The sequence below is a fragment of the Callorhinus ursinus genome, unplaced genomic scaffold (genome assembly GCF_003265705.2).
Source record: "Callorhinus ursinus isolate GAN/ISIS: 27379988/994484 unplaced genomic scaffold, GSC_fseal_2.0 scaffold12, whole genome shotgun sequence".
Classification (NCBI taxonomy): Eukaryota; Metazoa; Chordata; class Mammalia; order Carnivora; family Otariidae; genus Callorhinus; species Callorhinus ursinus.
Genome location: NW_027397074.1, coordinates 22,567,936 through 22,592,640, shown reverse-complemented (window position 1 = coordinate 22,592,640; position 24,705 = coordinate 22,567,936). Strand labels below are relative to the sequence as shown.

The 24,705-nt window shown below is 43.3% G+C and overlaps 1 protein-coding gene across 1 annotated transcript in view; it reads left to right on the top strand.

The window, feature by feature from the left end:
* PON1 (paraoxonase 1) overlaps positions 1-18,999 on the top strand; it is a 32,844-nt gene extending 13,845 nt beyond the window's left edge. Inside the window, exons 5-9 of the mRNA XM_025873269.2 lie at positions 1,717-1,843; positions 5,202-5,402; positions 6,704-6,785; positions 15,521-15,649; positions 18,597-18,999. Coding sequence (XP_025729054.1) covers positions 1,717-1,843; positions 5,202-5,402; positions 6,704-6,785; positions 15,521-15,649; positions 18,597-18,755 — 698 coding nt within the window. The 3' untranslated portion in view covers positions 18,756-18,999. The remainder of the gene's footprint in view (positions 1-1,716; positions 1,844-5,201; positions 5,403-6,703; positions 6,786-15,520; positions 15,650-18,596) is intronic.
* The last annotated feature ends 5,706 nt before the right edge of the window (positions 19,000-24,705 follow it).

The following is a 24,705-nucleotide window of genomic DNA, read 5'->3' as shown; positions in this document are numbered from 1 at the left end:
CTAGGACTGCATTTAGAGCTCCTTTACAATGACTGTTTAGGATTCAGATGCATGGGAGTGCAGTAATGTAGTTCTTCTGTTGATGGATATTCAGTCTGTTTCTGCCTTTATGTTCATTGTGAACAATGCCAAAATAAACATTCCTGTATATATATCTTCTGTGAGTATTTTCTTACGATAAATGCCTAGAGGTAGAATCTGCTGCACAAAACATGGCTCTGGGTTTCAGTGCTCACTCATGTTTTATTTTTGACTTCCTCATTTCTCAGCCATCATCAGGGACTTTTGATACTTCCTGTCAAATGTCTTCATATCCTTTCTTGCCACTTCTTGTCAGTGCCATCCTTCTGGCCCAGTCCCTTCCCCCCCCACACCTGGATTACTGCTGTAACTATAAGGTCATGTTACTCCTTGGCTCCAAGGCCCCAGTGAGTAAGCCCTGGGTCCTTACCATGAGCCCTAACAAGACTGGCCTTGGCTACCTACCTTTTTTTTTTAAAGATTTTTTTTTTTTTATTTGAGACAGAGAGAATGAGAGAGAGAGAGCACATGAGAGGGGGGAGGGTCAGAGGGAGAAGCAGACTCTCCGCCGAGCAGGGAGCCCAATGCGGGACTCGATCCCGGGACTCCAGGATCATGACCTGAGCCGAAGGCAGTCGCCCAACCAACTGAGCCACCCAGGCGCCCCATTGGCTACCTACCTTTATGGCTGCAGGCTTCCCACTCTTTCTTTTACTCACTCTACTCCATCCACAAGCTCACTATTAAGAGAAGTGTCAAGGAAGCTCCTGCCGCAGGCCCTTTGCACACTCTCTTCCCTCACCTTGGAATGCTCTTTCTCCAGATACTCACATGGTTTGGTCTCCTATATCATTTAGGTTTCTGCTTTAACATCACTTCATTAGAACTTCCCTGACTGTCATGAAGAAAACATCTCATTACTCTTCATTCTTTTATCTGGTTTTATTTTCCCTATGTAGCACTTAATACCAATGAAAACAAACACTTGTTTGTTCAATGTCCTAACCACCAGGAGTCTCCTGGTTGGCTTCTCTGTTTAAATCTCTTCATTTCAACCCACTAAACTTTGCATGGCTTTTCTTTAAACACCAATTTGGTCACATCAAACTCCCAAAGACTTACTGCTCCTTAAGGCAAAGACTGTAATAATCTAACTTCACTTGCCAACTCTAATCACACCTTCTTGACCAATTAAATTGGTCTCTTTTATGTCTTAAAGCTGGACTGACTCATGGAAGCTGCTTCCCTTTGATAGAATCTCTCAGGTGTTCTTTTTATGGAATTTATCATCTTACACCGTGTGGATTATACCCAAGCACCCCTTCTCATGTCAGTGTTCTCCACATCTTTTATCTCTTTTATCTCAACTCTGCATCTTGCTGAGACCATTTGCAATAGAAAGCTTAACAAGCTCTTTGGAGTTTTAGTGTCAAACGTTGCTCATTCTTAAGTTGAGGATTTTTTTCCCCCCTGTGGAGTTTGGAGGTGTTTAGAGACTGTCACTAGTTCTTCCTTTAGCCATTTTTTTCCTTTGGAGCAATCACAAGTGCTTCTCTCTACAAGGAGATGAAAATATTCCATCTGCCTGACACCCTAAGTACTAGTTGGAGGTGGGTTGAAATTGCTTTTTGGAGACAGGGCTGACAGCTGAGAGCTCAGTTAATGTTTCGATTTTTGTTTTTAATCTCTTCTCAGATAATACCATGTACCTGCTGGTGGTGAACCATCCAGATTTTAAGTCCACAGTTGAGTTGTTTAAATTTGAAGAAGAAGAGAAATCACTTTTGCATCTGAAAACCATTAGACACAAACTTCTGCCTAAGTACTGAGATATATCATATTTCGATTTTCCTTTAACACCAGTGGATGGTTAATCCACCTCTGGTTTTTCCTTTCAGCCAGAGTGGGAGGGGGGGATAATGGCTGGTCAACTCTCCTTTCTAATCATCACAAACTCCTCCAAATGGTCTTCTGCAGATACTTTTGAAGATTCAAACCCCTGAGAGAAGACCCGTTCTCTTCCTCTCTCATTTCCCAGGCTGCCTGGAGGCTGACTTATGGCTCTCAGCCTCAGAATGTCCATTCAAGATGTTATTAAGACATGACTCTGTTCTTCTCCAAAACCAGACTTAATATTTCAAACCCATACCAGTTTCACAGAAAAATTCCAAATCATGAGCAGGCTTATTTATTCATTTATTTCTTTTTGTATTAAAAAAATAGAATCTTAGATGTTTCCATGAATTAGAAACATATACCCAAGGGAGATCTGAGATCCAGTGCTTCTAATACCACCCCATCCTACCCCTACTGCTGTTTGGGCACCTGATTTATGGAGTAACCTATCTGTGGTTAACACTCAGCTCCAATCTTAGGCTTCTTGACAATGTAACACAAGGAAAAAGAAAACACCCAGGGATCCCTGATCCCCATCAACCCAACACAAAATCAACTTCCTCACTTGCCTTAGGATTTGGTTTGTGAGGCTAGTGAGGGATTTGGGACAAAAGTCTGACAAAGTCTTCCCAAACAATCTTTATCCTCTAGTCATTAAGATTGTCTAGAGTCCCAAACTTTATCTGAATGGTTAACAGACAGCATTGGAGTACCTCAGTATTGGAAAATCTAGATTTCTTTTAAACTGTGTGTTATTTACAGGCAGGGACCTAGCAGGGTGCCTGGCGCGCAGTGTTCCCAGGATCCCCTCCTCTCTTTTTTTATCTGGTGGTTTTGAAGATGAGGAAACTGAGATTGGAGAGAAATTGAGTAACTGGATGAAGGTCAATCTACTAATTAGCAGCTGCCTAGGAACTATGTGGCCCAAGTCTTCTGCCTCCCTAGGATGAGCGCAAATTCAGAGAGCGGCTTTCGGTGGAACAGGTTATTTATACATTCACTCAACAAATGTATTTTGGAAAGAGAATCAGTTTACTGAAATCTGGAGAATGTGCCACATACCAAGATCTAAATTAGGGAAAAGTATATAGAATAGAGAAGCTGGGCTAATAATAATTGTAATAATTGTGATAGTAACAATGAGATTTAACTGTAAGTTAGGTGCTACAATAACCAATTTAAACTGATTACTTTATTATCTTTTTACAAATACCTTCTTAATTAGGTGTTATTATTATGCCATTTTGGAGTATTTAACTTGGCCCAGATAATACCATCAGTAAAATGGCAAACCTGGAATTTTAACCCTGGTATCTTGAGGCTGAAGCGGGGGCTCTGAGCCACTCTGAAATAGTGAAAGCTTATTTTATTGGTTTCACAGTTAATCTTGAAGCCTCATATTTGTCCAGATTCCCAGGGTTAGGGTATTTTTTTTCTGGGCCAAGTGCAAAAACACATGTCTTTGGCAATATAGAAGCAAACTGGAAGAAAAAAACAAACATAGTGCCACAATTAACTAAAATTCTGCTCTCTCAATTGAAGGGCTAGCCATGTATATTTTCTGCTTTGTATTTAGTAGCTCTTTATGTGGTTGTTTATAGCATTAATATTCCTATTACTAATCTATCACAATTGAAGTATGTTATTAATGATAACACAGCAGTCATGATCAATCATCTCTAATAGCCAGGCATAGTGCCAAGGTCTTTATAGTCATTCTTTCATTTTATTCACCCTAACCTCACAAAGTCCAGAGAGAAACTGAGGTATAGATTTTAGTGGCACGCTGTGGTCCCATAGACAATAGCAAGCAACGTCAGCATTCAACTGGGGTCTATAAGATTTCAAAGCTATTACTCTGAAATAGTCGTCTCTGCTCTTTTTTACGAAAAACAGGCAAATGATTTGTAACGTATACTACTCACTTTGGAAATTTACTTTTAAAAACGAAAGGGGGGGAAAAGAGAGAGAGAAGAGGTTTATGCCTGGGCCTGTACACACTAATCCTAAATTCCTGGACCTTTTTTCTCATGTCCCAGTGGTGATCACCATTGACGAGGGTTCAGTGAGTGGCCGGCTTTCTACAAAGCACACAACAGGCATTGTCTTACTGTGATTTCCACTGAGACTCTACAAATTAAGACTCTGACCCTTAGTCTTATACTAATGAGCTGTAGGACTTTGGGAAAATTGTTTAACCTCTCTTTACAGATGAGAAACCTGAAACTGTGTGCTTATCCACCTGGCCCAGGAGCCCAGGACTGCGTCAGAGCTGATGTGCCCGCCATTACGCCCTCAGCAATGGAGCGGAGATAATTCTCTACCAGATAATAGCCCTGGGGAACTTCTGTCACCTCAATCAGCAGAGAATGACTCACTTATGTGTTCACTGTTGTACCTATTAAAGCAGAAAAATAGACTCATATATCTTAGATTTTCAGTAACGGAGAGAGAATCAAAATCAGAAAGAAAATATGCCATAGTGTCCCTTTCCTGAACATTCTTGCTCGTGGACATTTTCCTCGGTTTAGAATCCTAAGGCCGGAAGTGACCTTCTAAGACTGAAATATACAGCAGTCCATCTCATCCTCCTTTTACAGTTAGGGAAACTGAGGCCCTGACATGCAAAATGATTACTTTTACCTAAATAGCACAGCTAATCGTGACAGAGCTTTAACTAAAATGCAAGTCTCAAGATGGCCAGTGTTTTTTCCTCCCTCTGCCTGATGATAATCCCAGACTGTTCTATGTGAGAGTGACTTCTGTATGAACATAAATGCATTTTGCCCTGATAATGATTCCTGGCCTAATTTAATGTCTACTGAATGTAGTATATCTACACACGCGCACACACACACACACACACCCGTGCACGCACACACACCTACACATGCACACGCGCATGCGCACGCACACACACGCGCGCACGCACGTGCACACACACACAGGCGCAAAACACGCACACACGCACGCATGTGCGCGCACACGCGCGCACACACACACACACGCACCCCAGAGCACTATTTTTCAGATACAGTTAATAGGATTTTTATGTTACATTGCTATAGTAACCTTTTAGGGTTTTGTAAGAGTAATTATTGTCTTTGAGGATCCTACAGGTGGGATTGATGTCATATGAATTCTGTGCCATAACGGCTAGAGTGAAAGCTTCATCTGCATCTTGATTTTAGAAACAGCCATTAATGAATGCTAATCAATGCCTAATCCTGTAATGTACAAGACCTTCACTTGTATATATCCTATATGTGTGTTTGAATTTGCAGTTTGAATGATATTGTTGCTGTGGGACCTGAGCACTTTTATGCCACAAATGATCACTATTTTGTTGACCCCTACCTGAGATCCTGGGAGCTCTATTTGGGTTTAGCGTGGTCTTATGTTGTTTACTATAGTCCAAATGAAGTTCGAGTGATGGCAGACGGATTTGATTTTGCTAATGGAATCAACATCTCACCTGACGGCAAGTATGTGAACTCTTTAAAATGTCATTCATTTCCCCAGATTCTTATTAGACACTGTTAGAACATACTCATTTTCTAAACAACATGATATGCTCTAACATGTTATCCTGGTAAGAGGAAATTAGGAAGAATGTAAAATATCTTAATTTCTCAGGGGATAAAACGTATCAAATCAAAAATTTCTATTTTGTGTAGGCATATTCTTTTAAATTTGGGGGTAGGGATGAATATATCAAGGAGGGGAACTGTGATAAACATTTAGTATTTCTCAATAGCTTTGTTTTGAGGGAAGAATTTTGAGGCCGTAATAAGATTAACAGCATGTAGTTATATATTTCAGTAGTGCTGGTTTGTGACAAGATAAAAAGCTTGCACCAAAATGTAAATCAAGACACTGCTTTCTCCATCAAGAAAGTTTTGCTGTGGGGGGAAAGTCAGCTTAACTAGGCATTGCGCTTCACAATGTAGTTGATTTACATTATTATTTGATGATGCCCCCGAAACAAACAATTCACAGAGCAACACTGGTTGGGGGACCACACTTTGGGTAACATCAGTCTATCCACAAAAGCCATGTATCCGTCATATATAGCCTTCCTCATCTTTTATCATCACGGATTTCAGAGGTTAGTAACATAATTAGAGGAAACCATGTGGATGGCTTTCAAATATTTATAGCATCTCCTGGTCTTCCAAAGTAGCAGATAATACGCAGTTATTTCTCTCTTTGTTCTGGGCTGCACTGACCACATGTCTTTACGATGAGTGGGGCGTTGCACTGCATGCAAAATACTAAATGCACAGGGTCAGGACCAGGCTCAGGGTGAGAGGGGAGGAAGACTTCTCTCAGATCCAGGCCAAGCATCTTGTCTTCTCCCATACTTTTTCTGGCCTAAAACAAGGGCCTGGTTGTCAAAGCGTTCTCCTGAAGCCTGCCCGAGAGAACTCGCTATCCTCTGACATGCAGAACCTGGGGATTGTCACTATATTGACAAGTGAAGAGAAGTAATATCATACATTTTCCTCCCAGATATTAAGAGCTGGTACTAGGGCTACGTTTCTTCCCTTCTAATCAGGGACAACTAGGTTCCTACCTTTAGAAACAACTTTTCAGAAACGAAAATTCCTTTGCACATTGTAAACTTGCTGAGTTGTTTCTTCCAGAATTTGGTGTGCTTTTAGAGAGGTTGCATTTTCCAGTCTCTAAGCGAAGTTCTTTCCTAGGAAAGGTTCTTACAACTTCACCGTAACTTTCTGAGCTGTATTACTTCAAGTGCTTTGATGTAGCTCTTTCTTCTTTGAAGGTATGTCTATATATCTGAATTGCTGGCTCATAAGATTCATGTGTATGAAAAGCACGCTAATTGGACTTTAACTCCATTGAAGGTAAGATGTATTAACACTATAAGTTTGCAGAGTGATAATTAGATTCTAAGTGATTTGTGAAATTAAAAGTGAGCAAAAAAGGACTGTCTAATTGGAGTGGGTGAGAACCAATTTTTCATTTCTTTATTAAGAGGCAACAGCATCATGTATGTTTGTTGTTCACTTTTGCTCAACTGCGGAATGGGAAGCAGCAAGCCAGTATCTCACCTATCAAACTTTGATTCTTTCTGCCCGAATGAATCCTCATTGCTCAGTTTCCCTTCCCTTCCTCTGTCCCCTTTCTCCCTGTCTTTCATTTTTCCCTCCATGTTGATGAGATAGCCAAGAAATCACCTCAACTGGTATTTCGTGTGACAATGCTCTCCATAATAGTTATAAATAATGTAAATCTAATATGAAGCCCAGTAAAGTATCAAGGACTCCCAGTGGCCACTAAGCAGCCCTGCAGCCCAGCACTTTGCTACCTTTGTCTCCAACACCTCCTCCGGCTCAGCCTCACCCTCCTGAGCTCACCAGGTGGTTCCCTCGGCTCCGGTGATCTTCCTCCAGATCTCAGTGGCTCTCTCCTTCATATCCTTCCAGTTCCCACTAAAATGTCACCTCAGCGAGACCTTCCCTGGCTACCTAATCTAAGCTTGCAACTCCGCTCGCCTACCTACACACACCCTGATAGTTTGCAAGCTCAGGCACTTCCTGGTCCAGTCCGAACCACCCTCTTCCCCTGCCTCCACACAGAGGGCAAGGGGAGACCGAGAAAGAGGCAGGCCCCCTCCAGATCAGTAGGTGGCAGGTTTAATAAACAAAGGCACTTATTTACTTATTTACTTGGCTTGTCTTGGGCAGCTGCAAGACGAGTAGCTCTCCGCACCTGCCCACCGGAATCTTAAAAGTTTATTTAGAGGCCTTAATGGGGGCTCCGTCACATACACCGCGCAGAGGGGCTCGACAACACTCTATGTCAAGGCTGTGTCCTTAGAATGGCTCCCACTGTGCCAACAGTGGGCAGAATGCACATTTCAAGGACAGGGAAGGGGACGGGGAGCCTTCAGTTGTCCAGGTCCAGCTTGAGGTTCAGCCAGGGCTCGTGTCCTCTCAATGACCTCCTCCAACACTGCATCCCTTGCAACAGCTCTTACGATCTCATATACCCCCCTCTTCTGCAACGTGCCCTGAGCAGTCAGAGAGGGGGCTCACTAGCTTGGAGGCAGCGTGTTTAGTGGCTCTCTGGCTACACCGGAGGCAGACACCATAGCGAGGGTACAGGCACATGCAAGGGAGAACGCAGATTACAGCAGTGATTCCCCAAACCAATGGCAATTTTTTCATCCAAGAGTCCCATGATCCGAACCACGGATTTATTAAATCCCCCAAGCTGAGGGGCAGATCACTCCAGGCATTCACTTGTGTCCTCATGGGATTTAAAAAGATGACACACTAGCAGACTCATCAGGCGTGTACACACGACATTCTGTTTGGATAATGGCAAAGAGGTGGCCATAGTGTTCGAGGCCATCCGATTTGGGAGGACAGCTTTTATAATTAGAGACAGTTCAGTGTTCAGTAAGGACAGGCTTTTTTGGCTCTCATTTAAGGCTTATTGGATGAATTTGGTCAGGACCTTGCTTGGCTGTTGCTTGGGTGCTGTTTAAAACACGTCGGGCATGCTATTACTGTGTTCACCAAGTCCCTCTATTTTGAGGGCAATAGAGCATCTTTGGAAATACGCGCTCCCACTGGGCCACTGGGGTGGCTACTTTTTTATGCATCCAGTCTCTGTATCTCCTAAAACGGCTTGTTGCTATAACTTATGTCCACGCTATGAGCTTCCTGATTGCCAGAGGGTGTCAGCCCCGCATGAGCTGGGATGTGGAAGGCAGTGGGGACTGCCTCAGGTTCCTGCAGGCAGACTCAAATGTTTTTCCACATATCCTGCCCCACCGGAGCTTACTACCATCATCCACCCCTTGGCTTGCCACGGTCCCAGCCGCAGGATTAATCCCTCTAGAACAGCCCAACTGTCAATGCAAAGGGTCACCTGTCAGGGCTCAGGAGTGATCACCAGCCAAACAGCCCCTAGTTCAGTCCACGGGCCGCGGTTCCTTCCTGCTTCCATCCAGATGGTGTCAGTGTTGGGCTGAATAGCAACTGCAGTTCATGTGGATGGATTCCCTTGACTAGATCCATCCCCCACTCCCTCTCTACAAGCTGCAAGGGCTGCCATGGAAGGAGGCAGTCGATGCATCTGGAGGATCGATGTACTCTACGGGGCCAGTAGCCTGTGTTTCTAGAGACCGTGGGCTGATGGGCAGGGTGCTCCCGAGCTGCGGATAGGAACGCCACTTCGTCAACATGGGGGTCTGAGCCATGGCAGAGATGCGTGGCTGGAACATATTCCCAACCCACCCTTTGATAAGAAAGGCAGGTCTTACTTGGATCTCCTCTTCGTTCCTGACAGGCTCCCTGCCCTGGAGCAGTACTGCGTATACTGCTCGGAGGTGTTGCTCTAGGGGTACATGGAATTTTCTGTCCCCTTCCAGAGATGGGACCAAAATCCTAGGGGTACTCTGTCTTTCCGTTATCCCCACCACAGTGCACAATCCTTCTGGAGTCACAGACACATCAAACTCAAATAGTATCCCTGCTCACGAGATGCCCAGAGCTGTAATCTACTTCACTAGTATGTTTGCTTTCTCAAAGGTGACTTGCTGTCCTGATCCCCAGTCCTACACATGTCCTTTCTTTATCAGTCCATATCAGAGACAGAGACATGATGCCAGATGGGAAATAAAAGCCCTCCAAAACCCCCAAATCCCTACAAAGGTTTGCACCGCTTTCAAGTTCTTAGGGGTTGTTAAGCTTGCGCCTTATCAACCACAGCTTCTGGAACGTGTGTCTTGCCCAACCCGATGACTCCCAAAACCTTGGGGCGGTTCCTGGGTCTTGAATTTTCTGTGGGTTCATGACCCATCTTCTCCCTTGCAGCAGTTCCAGGAAAGCCTGCGGAATGCCCTGCAGCATGTTCTTGGATAGTTTCTCCTATCTCTTTATGCCCCCAAGCAATTTATATTGATTAACAGCTACCATTTTTCGAAGGGGTGGCAGGCCTACTGGTTCCCAGTGGGTGTTTCCCCTCGGCACTGGTTTGATTACTCGAACCAATAGATTCCCTGGTATTGGAGAGAGAAAAACTTCATATTCCTGGGGTAGTAGGGAGGAACACTAAATTCGTCAAAGAACTTCCTTAACCATAACCATTCGCTCTCTGTAACCATTGGTGGTGCTGAAAACTTCTGAGGTTCACCGTGTGTTAGAGTTCATTTGGATCCAGTGTCCACCAGAGCTGTCAGTCCTGGAGGACCAGTGAAGAGTGCGTTCAACCTGAGGCCTCTGATCATCTCTCCCTGCCCTCACTTGGAGGCAGTCCTGGCCTGTACCTATACCAACCCAAACAGCACTGCATTCCCGAAGTTTCTGCTGGAGCAGGCAGGGCATCAGGGACGGTAAGGGGCAGATGGAGCAGGTCTGAATTGTTGTTCAGGTTTTATGGCTTTCCACCGGCCAATGAACACAGTGTTGGGTTGTCAGTTTTTCTGTTCAGGTGAAGTCCCTACGGCAATGAGGTTAAACCACATTTGTTTCTGGGTTATTTTTACTGGACCTTTGCAGCCCTTCAGCATAGCCTTTAGGTTTTATGGGTGATCTCTCTGTATCAGGTCTTTCCCACAGCCCGTACCAGTCCCGGGATTTGTCAGTTTTCCCCATACCAACAATGGATTGCCCAACATTATAAATATCTTGTCCCACAACTGGTCTCAACCTGGACATGAGTGTCCCATAACAGGTGTTGGGGCGGACCGGAGTATACCACTTTTCATTCTTGCCGTGAATGTGGCCTGATTAGGGCCTTCAAAGACAGAGGCTGAGGTTGCCTGTCTCATTCCCAACTCCCTAAGGATTGTTGTACCTCCTCTGTAGATTTTCAGGGTTCTACATGCCCAGGGAGGTGCCCCTCATTGGGCCAAACCTCCCTGCAGGCTAGAATAAGTCAGTCTATAAGAGAGTGAGTACTTTGAACCTTTGAGCGCCATGCCGGTGCTGCTGGGGAGCAGGGTGTGTGGTGAAGTTGCTCATTTTCTCTGCTTCCTGCCCAGAGAAATGCCATCTCCCCCGTATCCCATAGGTGCACTAACCATGCTGGGATACTTGCCCTGGCCTTTTGCTGGAACTTGGCAGCTGTATCAATAAGCTCCGTGGAAGTACATTCTCTCTTAGTGAAGGTTTCCTCAGTTGGAGGCCGCCCCGCTGGCTGGGGTCGTTGTGGTGCTTTTGCTTTCCTTTGTACTCGGGGTTGGACAGCATGGGGCATTTTGTTCACTTCACAACATGTCCCCTTCCCTCTCCCCCATTTTCCCAGGCATTCCACCTCTTAGTGTCCCAATCAGACCTTGTCACAGCGCTCGGACCTTAATCTTCGGCAGCTTGGGCCCTCCCAGCTTTGTAAAATGGCATGCAAGGTCTTCAACTTATTATTTGCTCTCTCCCCTTGTCTGCCAGCCCTGAAGCTACAGAGTAGTGGGCACCCACCTGTCCTTCTCTAACTTACTTTTTTAAATTTAATTTATTTATTAAATAGTATTAAATATTTATTAAATATTAAATATTTATTAAATAGTTGACACATTAACTTCAGGTGTACAACATAGTGATTGGAGAACTCTGTACATTACTCCATGCTCATCACAAGTGTCATCACTGTCTGTCACCACTGTCACCATACGATGGCATTACAGTATTACTGACTATATTTTTCATCTCTGTGACTTATTTATTTTATACCCAAAGTTTATACCTCTTCATCTCCTTCACTTATTTTGCTATCCCCCCGCTGCCTTCCTTCCCCTCTGGCAACCCCCAGTTTGTTCCCTGTACTTATAAGTCTGTTTCCCTTGTTTCTTTGTTCATTTGTTTAGTCTTTTTAGATTCCACAGATAAGTGAAATCATATGGTATTTGTCTTTCTCTGTCTGACTTATTTCACTTAGCATAATCTCCTCTAAGTCAAGCCATGTTTTTGCAAATGGTGAGATCTCATTCTTTGTTATGGCTGAGTAGTGCATTAAATCAGCGGGCATGTGGCCGTCCCCAAGCATCTGCCATGGGGGCCACCCTTCCCCACGTAGAGGTCAATGGCCAACTCAGGATTTTCCCCAAGGATGCCTCTTTCCTAAAGCCCATTTCTCTGGTCTTCTGGCTGGCTCACCAATTACTAGTTTGTAATCTGGGGAGCTTCCTGGGCGCAATCTGAAACTGGTCCATTGCCCCATACACAGAGGGCAAGGAGAGGTCAAAAAAGAAGTCAGACCACTCCGGATTGTGGGTGGCAGGTTTAATAAGCAAGAGAAATTGCATACAAGGCTTGTCTTGAGCAGCCCTGAGACAAGTAGATCTCCACACCCACCGACCAGAATCTTAAAAATTTATATAGAGGTCTTAACTGGATTCAGCCACATATACTGTCCAGATGGTCTCAATAACACATTACTCTCTCAAGGCTATGTCCTTGGAACAGCTCCCACTGTGGAAACAGTGGAGAGAATGTACATCCCAAGGACAGGGGAGGGGTTAAGGAGCCTCCAATTGTCTGGCTCCAGCTTGAGGATCAACTGGTGATCACGTCCTCTCGATGAACTCATTACTAATATTATATATTTTACTTATATTTTATAAGTGAAATACTATATATTTTATTTGTCCTCTCTATTGTCTGCCTCTTCCACTAGGGTGTAAGTTCCAGAAGGACGGGGTGTTTTCTCTTTGTTCCCAGAAGAATTCCCCACACATAGTAAGCACTCAACAAAGACTTGTTCAATTAATACGATGGAGCTGGGTATGCTTCAGGGGTTTCTCTTCTACCCCCACCGATTATGATCTGATCTGAAGGTTTGGGTCAAAAGAGGTAAACACACAAAGGAGAGGAAAGAGAAAGTGACAGTAAAGTGGAGCAGTGTGAAAGTAGTCCCCTGTCCCTTACAAACAGGACCTGACTCTCTTGCCGAAGTCGCCCCCAGCCTGAGGCACTGTCACCAGGCACTGTGGGGCTGTTCCCGTCAGTACATCCAATGTACTGTCATGAGGGGCTTCACTTTGAGAAAATTACCTCAAAGCAGTATCCAACGTAGCATCATGTTTGACATGAAAAATCACTGGCATGGCCAATTTAGTATTAGCTGAAGTAAAATGGAATTTTACACACTCCTACTGGCTGAGGGAATGAAAACAAATGGTGGTTGTAACAATAAGTACTTCTGTAAATTGAAAGTTAAAGGATTTTATGAGAATAGAGCCCAATCCAATATATATTCGACACAGAATGATAAAGACACTGGTCCTGCCAAGGACCTATTTTAGATTTGGCTCCCACTTTTGGCAACAGGTAAGGCCACTGTCTCCTGACATAACAATTCAGTTGAGTCTACCTCTGTGACTGTAATGTTCTTTTTTCTTTTGAAGGAACAGATTAATCAAGACCAGTTAATTCATTAATACCTGAAGTGTCAGGGAATTTGATAAATGAGCTGAGACTGATCTTAGAATTTGCGATGAGATGTGGGTAGGTTTATGTCCTGTCAAAATGTGGTATACACATACAATGGAATATTATTCAGGCTTAAAAAGGAATGCAGTCCTAATACATGCTCCAACATGGATGGAACTCTGAAGACCTTATGCTAAGTGAAGTAATCCAGACACGAAAGGACAAATACTGTGTGATTCCACTTATATGAGGTTCCTGGAATAGTCAAAATCATAAACAGAAAATGGAACAGGAGTTACCAGGGGCTCACGGAGGGAGGAATTGGGAGCCATTGGGTACAGAGTTTCTCTTTGGGATGATGAAAGTTTCTGGAAACGGATAGGGGGTAGCACTTGCACAACCCTGTGAGTGTACTAATGTCACTGAATTGTACCCTTTAAGATGGTTAAAATGACACATTTCATGTTATGCATATTATACCTCAATAAAATAATCCCCTTCTCCACAAAAAGAAAAAAAAAAGATTCCAGGGCACAGCCAATGAATCAGTCCCACTTCAGTGCATTCCCATTCTCTAAAAATTGGGATATTTGTTAACAGAGGACACAGTTTTTTCCAATGAGAATCATTTATTAAGTTTCCTTTATCAAGAAATTTACCATCTTCCACCTGGCTTTGTGGAAGCTTGAAATGTGTCCGTTGCACGCATTGTGGTGAGTGAGTTTTGCTAGGAATTAGAGATTTGCAAGACAAGAGTTAATTACTGGGCCCAAAAGGGGCTCCCTGCTGGACTGTCAGCCCCTCCTAGGCAGGAGCCCGGCCTGCCACTTACCTACCCACTCTCCCAGGAGCTGAGCTGCTTGCAGAGCACATGGTCGGAGCTCAGTAATTGTGTGTCACATGAATGGGGCCCCCCGTCTTCTCTCACCCCCAGCTCACATCTCTGTAGGCTTTCAACGGCCATGCAATTCACCCATCGGCTGTTACCCCTTCCAAAGATAACAGCACAGAACCCGGAGACACACATTTTCCTCATCTAAAGAAAATGGCGGGATCGGTGTAGACTATCTTGACACTGTGATGGAAGGGGGCTTCGGGAGACAGAGAAGGCCTGGGGCTGATTTTGGCCAGAGGATGTCTGCTTGGCCACCTCCTTTGGCCAACCTGGATGTCTCCAGGGTAAGAATGAATGATGGCTCTGGATGGAGGCTCTGCTGAGAGACTTGAGCCCTGCAGCCCCTTCATGGACGTGGTGGGGAGAGGTCTCATCTTGGCCTTTTGGCTAAAATCAAGTGTAGAGTAGGAAGTACGGGGCAGGGCCGCCGCGTTGGTTTGCTGCAGCTGCCTGCCCACACTCTGGCCTCTGCGGTGAGTCACCACCAGCTATTACATGGTCTCTGGGCGCTGAGGGATGCTGGCCTCTGTTTGAGGTACATGGTGGATATTACTTCTGCAACGGAGAGCTAGGGGTAAACAAATAGATGTGATTTCTCCCCAGTAGAAGGCAGCCAAGATGATGAATGGTGGAATTAAGAATCATTGGTATTATTTATGATCCTGGTATGAAGCCTCGACAGCAATCTGTGCAGTCGTGACGTGCTTGCAACTTATATTTAGAAAATAAGCAGCAGAAGAACAGGGAGTTGAATAACATCAGAAAACTAAAGAAGAAACCTTTCCCCAACTCCACGGCAAAAATTAGACCCTGGGTGATCATTTCTCCTCTGGCTGCACAGCCTATGATTAGCCATTAAAGAAGAGCCTGCATTTCATCGATGTGCTCATCAAAAATGAATCTACATTGCCCGGTTGTTTTTTGAATGCTTGTAAAAATATCATTTGCACATGCCGTTTTAGAAGGAACTGTTTTACGCCGCGCTTAAAAACTTTTTCTTCCCTTCGGTTTTAGGTTCATGCGCAGATGTTAGTCCGAATGATTTCATCGGACTTCTAACAATCTTGCTTGGCCTTCTGCATCTTCCCCTTCCCTCCTCTGTCCTGGAAACTGATGAAATGCTAGCACAGATGGGGAGCCTGAGGAATTCCCCAGGCGCTATTGAAATGCAGCAGAATTGTGTTCTGGAACCAGCAGCATGGCGACTGAGGGGGACAAGATGATAACTTCCCCATGTATTGTGCCGTCACCTCTCAGTTGTTTTCACTTTCTGTCCTTCCTTCTCTCCCTGGTTTTAACCTGGAAGTCCCTGGACTTTAACACACTCGTGGATAACATATCCGTGGATCCTGTGACGGGGGACCTTTGGGTTGGATGCCATCCCAATGGCATGAAGATCTTGTTCTATGACTCGGAGAATCTTCCCGCATCAGAGGTTAGTTTGAAAAATGAAGCAGATCAGCGACCTTATTCCCCGCTGTTTCTCAGTTGGAAACATAAATCTCAATTATATGTGCAAATGTAAGGAGGGACGCGGATAGATGATCCAAATGATGAGATATAAAAAGGAGTTTGACTTTGGGAGGCATTTTAGTCAGAGTCTAGGCAGGAGACAGATGGTACGTTTAAATTGGGTAATTTGAGGAGATTTAACCTCTATACCAAGGTGTGGGCGCACGTAGGGAAATGAACAGAAGATAATGCATTACCCCAGGGCTAGCGAGGGAGGCAGGAAATGGTCACCAGAAATCCTAACGAGAGGAGAGCTGTGTGTGGAGAGGGTCGTCGAGCGGAAGCTGACCTCTGGTTGGGGGACGCAGACAACCAGTGGGGACCCTGGAGGGAGGAAGCCTGGAACCAACACCCTACCTCCCTCTCCGTCCTACCACCCCCCTGCTGTTGCTCCTCCTTGGCGGACCCTGACCCAGAGCTGGGGGGGGCAAGGGAGACTTCCTGGTAGGCTTTCCAGCAGAGTGGAGGGCTGGGCTAGGGTAGCCAGCCCTACACCGGAGTCCCTATCTTCACTTCGGTCATGACTTCAACCTGGGAATTCACAATAGTTTAAAACATGGAATGCACGGCCGTGCTATGGTCTAATCATTTGTCACTTGCCTGTCCTTTGAACCCCCTCTTCCCGTGCGTCAGTGTATGCACGTTAATACAATGAACCAGTCGTAGTGTGCAAACGGCCCTCCTCTCTAAACCTTCCCTGCAGAATGGGAAGATCAGTCACTTGCTGGAATTGTTCTGGTTTAAAAGACCTTTCCTTCCGTCTTCGTTATAGTACCCAAAGACCCCATTCCTGTTCATGGTCTTTACTCAGCGGACTATTTTGGCAGTGCAAACAAGAACTTGAAACGCACTTTGCCATAGGCATTTGAACATTTACTGTGACTCATCTGGGGTTTTCTATTTTGAGTTTTGCAGTATGTATTTGTTGTACTTGCTATACGTTAAATAACCGATACAATTTTTGACATTGTTTACTGCTATGTATTCTTTTTAAAGCTTAGTTTTAAGAGTCAGTCTCATTCCCACCCACCAAAAAAAATTTTTTTTAAAGCCCTCGTGTCATGAAATAAGTAAATAAATAAAAGCCCATGTGTCTTAGATTAAATAAACCCCAAACCAAATGTGTATTTCCAATTACTTTATGGCCCTTCATACCCTTTCTCTCTAGGCTTACAGGACAATCGTATTATGTTTAATGGCAATCCTTTGTGCCTTTTCCTGGTTCTTAGCTATTAGGATTGCTGTATGGTGTGTTTAACAGAATTGGAGAAATGTATGCTGTGGCGTGTTCACTGTTCAGAACAGAGCAGAATGTTAGATTCTAATTTGCTCTTGCTTGTTAGCTCATCTGGTGAACTTAGGTCATTTGCTGTAGCATGGACTTGGTTTGCTGTTCTGGAAAAAGTGCTTCCTTCCTAATGATGGATCTGGTAAGGAATAGTAAAAAGTAATAACAATCCGTTATCTAATACACTGCCCCACAGAAGAGTGACTGACTTTTATTAGAAAGAGGCTTACTTAAGTCAAGGTGCACCATCACCTATTTGCCAGTAAGTAACTACTACGTCTGTCTTTTGGGCTGGCTGTTTTAAAGATATATTTATTTATTTGAGAGAGAGAGAGAGTGCACGCACTACTGAGGGGGAGGGCAGAGGGAGAGAATCTTCCAGCAGACTCCCCACTGAGTGCATTGCCCCCACGCTGGGCTCCATGAGATCAGGACCTGAGCCTAAAACTAAGAGTCTGAAGCTTAAGGGACTGAGCCACTCAGGCGCCCCTGGGGCTGGCTGTTTTAAAGAGGTCCTTTTAAATGCTCCCATTAACCCTTTATGTATAGGCACTGGCCGCCCCTAGTCTGCGGTATTTGGTGTTTTTGTATTTAAGTATCCTTTCTTCCCATTGTATTTTATCCTAAAGGCTTTAAAAATGATAGGAAGTTAGAGTTGAAAAGAAACTTAACCTAGTCCCATGCACTTTGTTCTACAAATGAGAAACAAATGGGAAGCTGAGGATCCAAAACAGGACCCTGGGCCCCTGCCTTACAGTGTGCTCTTCACCGTGGCCAAATATCAGCTATTACATGTGATCAGCTTGGCATGCTACTTCTCTGTTGTTAATGACACGATCATATTTCTGCTCAACTAAATGAAGGAAACTGAACTTACAAAATCTTATATGTTTAGAGTTGGAACCTTAAGTTTAGAGGAACTTATTGAGTATTGTACAGAGATATGGGTTTTTTTTTTTTTTTAACTGCCAAGAATTAAGTGTAAGCACCCAAATTCCTAACTTATCTGTGAATATGCAAAACTGGCCTGAATTCTAGCATGGCAGTAATTTAACTATTACTGAGTAACGCCTCTCCCCCCCTCCCCCATTTCCCATAGTCCCTAGTACTCCTGGGTCTCCCACCCAGACTGTGTTACTCACGCCTATTTCTTCCCTAGGCTGGGTAGGCCTATTTGTCTCTATCTCTTTTTGAGAGCACCTGCTTAAAACCTATCATTTTGCCATAAGGAAACCAGTGTCTTCCATAAAGAGTAATTTTGGTGGGCGCCTGGGTGGCTCAGTTGGTTAAGCGACTGCCTTCGGCTCAGGTCATGATCCTGGAGTCCCGGGATCGAGTCCCACATCGGGCTCCCTGCTCAGCAGGGAGTCTGCTTCTCCCTCTGACCCTCTTCCCTCTCGTGCTCTCTATCTCTCATTCTCTCTCTCAAATAAATAAATAAAATCTTTAAAAAAAAGAGTAATTTTGGAACAAAATACGATTTACCTACAGGCTTCTTCACATGGAGAAGTGACCTGTCTTTAACGTTATGTTTTTGAGTGACTTTAAAAGAAAGAGTAGGCTAATGTTATTTCTTTGATAGGTGATCCAAATCCAGGACATTTTAACAGAAGAACCCAAAGTTACACTGGTTTATGCAGAAAATGGTACAGTGTTGCAAGGAAGTACAGTTGCGTCTGTGTACAAAGGGAAGCTACTGGTCGGCACCGTGTTCCACAAAGCTCTTTACTGTGAGCTCTAGCAGGTCGATCTGCCCCTGTGCCATGGACACCGTGAGCCCACCATTTCGACTGCTTGCCACATCTCCGGGGGCCACAGCGATCTCATCTGAACAGTGAATACTGACCCCCCATTTGGACATCTAAAAGGACGAAAGTGCTGTTTAACCGGGAAGAGAATCAATGCATAAGGCTTTTTTGAAAGCACGGTAGCAAATCAGTGTATTTACCAAAAAAATCTTATCAATAAAATGGCTAAAATTGCTGTGTCAGTTGTCAGGCCTTTCATCATTTAACTGTGTGTGATCCAAATGTCCTTTCCCTAAAACGTGTGTTGCCTGGGAGCACGTGAGCTTATTGCTGCCTTGCTGAACCTTGTTCGGGAAACAGAGGAGGATAATCTCACAAGTCGTCTCAGCCTGCAGCCCTCACTCAGGGGCTCCGGTTCACCTGCTGGGAAACTAGATGTGACCTACAGAGTTCCCTGGGCTCCAGGCATCCCTCCTTAGCAAAGCCATCGGACATACTGGCACAATCTGACTCCCATTTCCCCTTCGATGTAGGACTTTCTCAGTAAATAGAAACCGAAATGACTTCCATTTCTCCTTTTACTCTCACTTACTTAATTCTGCGGTAGCAATGACATGTAGGAAACTCTTTTAACATTCTTGGGAGTGTCTGTTATCTCAGCATAAACTCTACATTTTAGTTGCTTTGACCCAGTGAAAAGAAGTTTGTTCGCTTCGGTGATTGAAGACAGACTGAAGCCCGTAATCCACTCAGGTAAAGCCAAATGGCCCCAAAGACAGTATTCTTACAAGTGGGGGTGGGCGGGCTGTTTTTGTTGTTGTTGTTGTTGTTATTTTTAAGCAGGCTCCATGCCCAGGGTGGAGCCCAACATGGGGCTTAAACTCATGACCCTGAGACTGAGACCTGAGCTGAGACCAAGAGTCACGGGCGCTTAACTGACTGAGCCACCCAGGCGCCCTCCCCCGCCTTTTTTTTTTTCCCTATTGTAACTTGCAGGGGAGGATTAGAAGAAAACAGTAGAAAGGCAAACAAAAAAATTTAAAAAATCAACAGTCTTGGCCTATCTTCTGATGGACATGATTAGGAAGAAAAGATGACTTTTGTCATTTTCTTATAAAAGCTGGTCTGAAAAGTTTACCTGTCTTTGTCTCTTTTGAAAGTATGGCTTCCAGGCTGGAGGATGTTTTTGGGATGCTAGAGGCAGTCACGTTAGAAACAAAGTTCTTCCAAGGCACTTGCCATGACGACGGTCTGGCATGCTGGGAAAAATGGTTGGCTGATAAATTGAGAACTGTCAACATTTTAAGGCTACTAACTTAAAGTAATAAACGGGAACATTTTGTTTGGATCGAAAAACACTTTCCTCATATCAGATTAGAGTTATTTTAGTCACAACTTCAATGAGCATAATATCATGTGCCCTATGAGTGCTCAATTATTCGGTGAGGCTGTTCACAGCCCTTGAAGCTGGATTTTCTGAAATATTGTTTTGAGACTACCAATGGCTCTCGGGCTTATGTCGAAAAAGCCCCTGTATTTCCTTTAAAAAGTGTTGCTTGATATCATCAATGAAATAACTATATTCTGTTCTCTCTTGTTCTTGACAGAATAAGCAAATTCTGCCCCCCACCCACCCACCAGAAAAAGAAAGCAAGCTATTCAATTTGACACAGCATATGCTCGCGATCAGTCAAAAAGGGACACATGATTCCCTTCAGTGAGGGGGTTTCGTAACACACTCTGAGGAAGAGAAAAACCAGCTTATTTCATTTATTTTTTGCTGAAGGTTTAGTCACAGATCAATTATGGTTCGTGTGTGTTTGTGTGTGGGTGAGAGAGAGGGCGGGGGGGGAGAAATTAATATTCCTCATTTGCTATATTCAAGTCTTCAGAACATTTAAGGTTTTAGAAATAAAATTGCTGTGAAGAACCCCCAAGAACCCCGTCCTGGGGGCTGGCCTGCCCTGAGCTTGCCCCGTGCTGTGTGAGGCCAGCTGTTGAATGCATTTGTCACAGACCCTTGCTGGGCTGACAGGTATCGGAAACGCGCTGTGGGAACCGCAATGCGGGTGAGGGAGCTTCTGGCGGAGCATCTCCCACTTCATGCCCAGTTCCATAATCGTGCTTTCATATGTAATGCTAGCTGCCAATTTACACTGTACCGGGGCTAAAACTTATTTTTCCTTTCATTTCCATGGAAAACGTGCACTTTGCTCTTGATGGATAGATGTATTTTGACAGTTAATACAGGTTTACCCAGTCAAGGCTTGTTTTAGTTGAAGGTGAAAATGGAAGAGGGGGGGAAAAAACAGCCTACTCCGACAGATGTCCGTATTTCTCTTTTTATTGCATTCGTTGTCTAACAACAATAATACTCATTGGCAAGAAATTTATTTACACTCACAAATTTAATCACAGGTATTTTTAGATTGGTCAGAAAACAGAGGACCATTGTGATAGTTTGCTTTGAATGCCTCTGAAAACCAAAGAATAAGAAATGTTGCTTGAAACGGAACAATCTAGAGAAGTACATATTAACCAAGCACAAGAGAACAATTCAGACATGGTACTATTGTCTCTTCCATGCAAATGATCAGACACCAAAATGTACAAATTAAAAGGTTCAGATAACATGCTGTCCATACTTATTGGACTTAAAATGGTTTTTCAAACAACTCTTTTCCTGCAGTGATATATAAAGGTTAAAATAAATCAACTTCTTACAATGGAACAGAATTCATTCTCTCTCATTTCTTTTTTCAGCTGACTGGTTTTGTTAGTGCTGTGTAGCAGGCATACTCGTGGTTTAATTGCAACACCATTAAAAAATACAAAAGCAGTAGTGGTGACCATAAATAATATTAAGGAAAACATATATGTATATATATGTGTGTGTGTGTATATATATATATATATATAAATATTTAAGGAGTTTTACAAAACACTAACTACATCTGATGTTGTTGGGAGGTGTTATCTAGCTGGAGTGCCTATTAATTCCCACTTTCCAAGGTAATTTAACTATTTGTGGCCAATTGTTCTTTCACGGATGACAGATTAAATCCTTCAAAGAAGACCTGGGTGTGTGAATAAAACAGCTGAAAGAGACAGGTACACCTTCCAACAACATACTCACGCTCACATCCACTTGCATTGTATTTGGCAATGACCTAACCATGCCGTCACTCCACAAAAGAAGTTAATAAATGATCATGTGATGACAACAGTGCCATCAGAGAGCCAGTAGTTAGTGACTTAAGCATCACAGCCACCAAATATGTCACTGCGGAGCATGAGCGAATGCAGAAGAACACGCGGTGCAATTTTTAGCCAAGGAAACTGCGCTCCACAGTTGAAAATGCCCAAAGCTGCGTAAATTTCTGAGGTTCGACTTAGCAATGTGCAATCTTGACATCAAAGCATTAACCAAACATTTGAGGAAACTTTATCTTACTAAAATACCAAGTATCTAATAAATCAATTTTACCAAAATATATAAACATGTAGAAGGATAAGTGCATTTAGTAGAAATACTTACATTAAAAAAATCTCTCAAAATCTTATGAGCCATTCAATGTATACACACACAAAAAGTGGCAATAAGGTTATGATTACTGCTTAGGGTCCTAACTGACATTACCAAGTTCCATATACAATATATATATATATATATTTATGCAATGTGATTGTGGGGTGTGTGTGTGTGTGTGTGTGTGTGTGTGTGTGTATGTAAGGTAGGAATATATTCACACGCATGGAGTTCTGTACATCTACACACGCAGCATGCACATTATTGAGAAGTTGCCTCTGGTTCTCTTATGCGTTACCTCCTATTCATTCTTGAATCTCTAGCGGTTTTGGGGTTGGGGTAGGGCCAAGGATTGGAAATCACCCTGTTTCTGTCCTTCCCCATGCTGTAGATCTGGAAGCAGGTCACATGCTGTGTTTGATCCACACCACGCATGTATGTAAGCTTGGAAGTCACGAGCATTCACTCGACACATCCACACAGCACTGAAAGACCCTCTGTTTACCCTAACGTAGAACTTGAGGCTTTTATTCTCCAGGGGAAAATGGAGTCTGTGAACTGCTTCTTTGCCCTCTGACTTCCTGGTGGGATCAATTCTACACTGCCAGTGGTGCAGTAGTGGTTCAAAGTTACTCAAAATCTACTGGTGTCCTGTCTAGTATGATTTCTTCCCCCAGTGTTTTGGACCAAGACTAAATTTCCTGAGACTTTAACTACCTAAGACAAATATAAAAACAAAAATCTGCCCACATACCCAGGCTGTTTTTCAGGAATGAGTCACTGAAACACATTCATATTTCTTATACCACGCCTTTCTTTTGAGAATTGACTCCCCACTCCCATTTTTAGAAGGAAAACAACTCTAGTGGAAAATATGTACATTTTATTTCTGGACTTCATCCTTCAATGCTTAGCTTGAGAATAGTAGACGGGTAGATCCTTGATTAAAGGTAAATTTGAAAAGATATTTTTAAAAACCCTGGGCTTTTCTTTTCCACTTTACCTTTCCTTCAGAAAGCACTGAGGACTTAGCATTAAGTAGGTGACATGAACTGTAGTGACCTCTGTCCACCAGAGTGAAATGCCTCTCACCAGGGCCTTGCTGGGACAGAACATTTAGTTGCTCAAATGGAATTTGGTAATTCTTAAATATGTCAGTGTAATGAGGAGCTACAACATCTCCAAAGTATAAACATTTCTTTCAGAATTGTTGGGACATCTCCCTTTAGAATCTTCAAACACTGGGTTTCTTCTCTTGAAGCTCGGTCTACATAATCTTTAACACTTATTAAATGAGTTAGAATATCCATAAGCAATTTTTTATTTACCTCTTAAAAATATAACTTTAAAGCACATGTTAATCCTATTACACAAAGAACCTAGACAAGAATTCTTTGTCTTCAGTAAAAACCATAAAGGTTAATTAAGGTGCTAGATCCAACAACCTGTGACTGTTTTTGTAGCTCGGGCCTGGGACAGCTTACAATTTTGGGCCAGGGATGACACAGGATGAAAGGCAGCAGCAGGGTTAATTTGGTTCCTCCCCTGTCCTCTTGCCACTTTGTTTGCAACAACAACAAAGAAGCCCAGAATAGGTGGTCCCATTTCATGGCCCTTAAAAGCTAAGTTTGGAATGAGCACTAGCATACTGCAGTCACAAACCACTGTGGGTTAAAAATCCTTCTGTGATGTTGAGGGCCGGAAATCCATGTCAACCCCAACTAAAGGAGGATAACATAGAATGATAGCTTTATTGTCATGAAATTAATGGTGGACTTCATCAATGTGTCCAAATGGGCAAAATTAGGTTTCTGCCCTAATGTATCACTCTGAAGTACACTTCGGAATCAGGCAAAAAAAAAAAAAAAAAAAAAAGAATGAGAAAATTATTGCATAAACTGAGTTACTTTAAGGGAGATGGTCTTAAATCAAGTAATCTGTTATAAAAACTGAAGTCCTTTCATGGAAAACTCTGTCCCAGACATTTAGCTCATACAATGCTCCCCGTCTACAGCTTGGCCTCACCACACATTCCCTAACCCCCAAAGCATTACCTATACCCCAAAACAATCTGGATATTATTAGAGTCATACTGAGATGTCATTTAGGGAATATAGTTCATAGTAACCAGATATTCCCTTTCTGTTCATTTTCTGATAAATAAAAAACTGCAAAATCTTTAAGGTTCATGAAACAACAAGTCTATGTTAAACTGTATGGACACCGAAAACCACTAGCATTAAAGTAGGAGTTGTTGAAGACCCTGGAACCTCGATTAGGCGTCATGCACTAGAGTCAAGAAAAGAAATCATATGGAAACAAAATGTTCAGAAGTTCTGAGGTCCTGCACTTTGTGTTCATACTCTTTGATCAATCAGTTTACATTTTATCCTTGGCTGGACAGTCAAATCAAG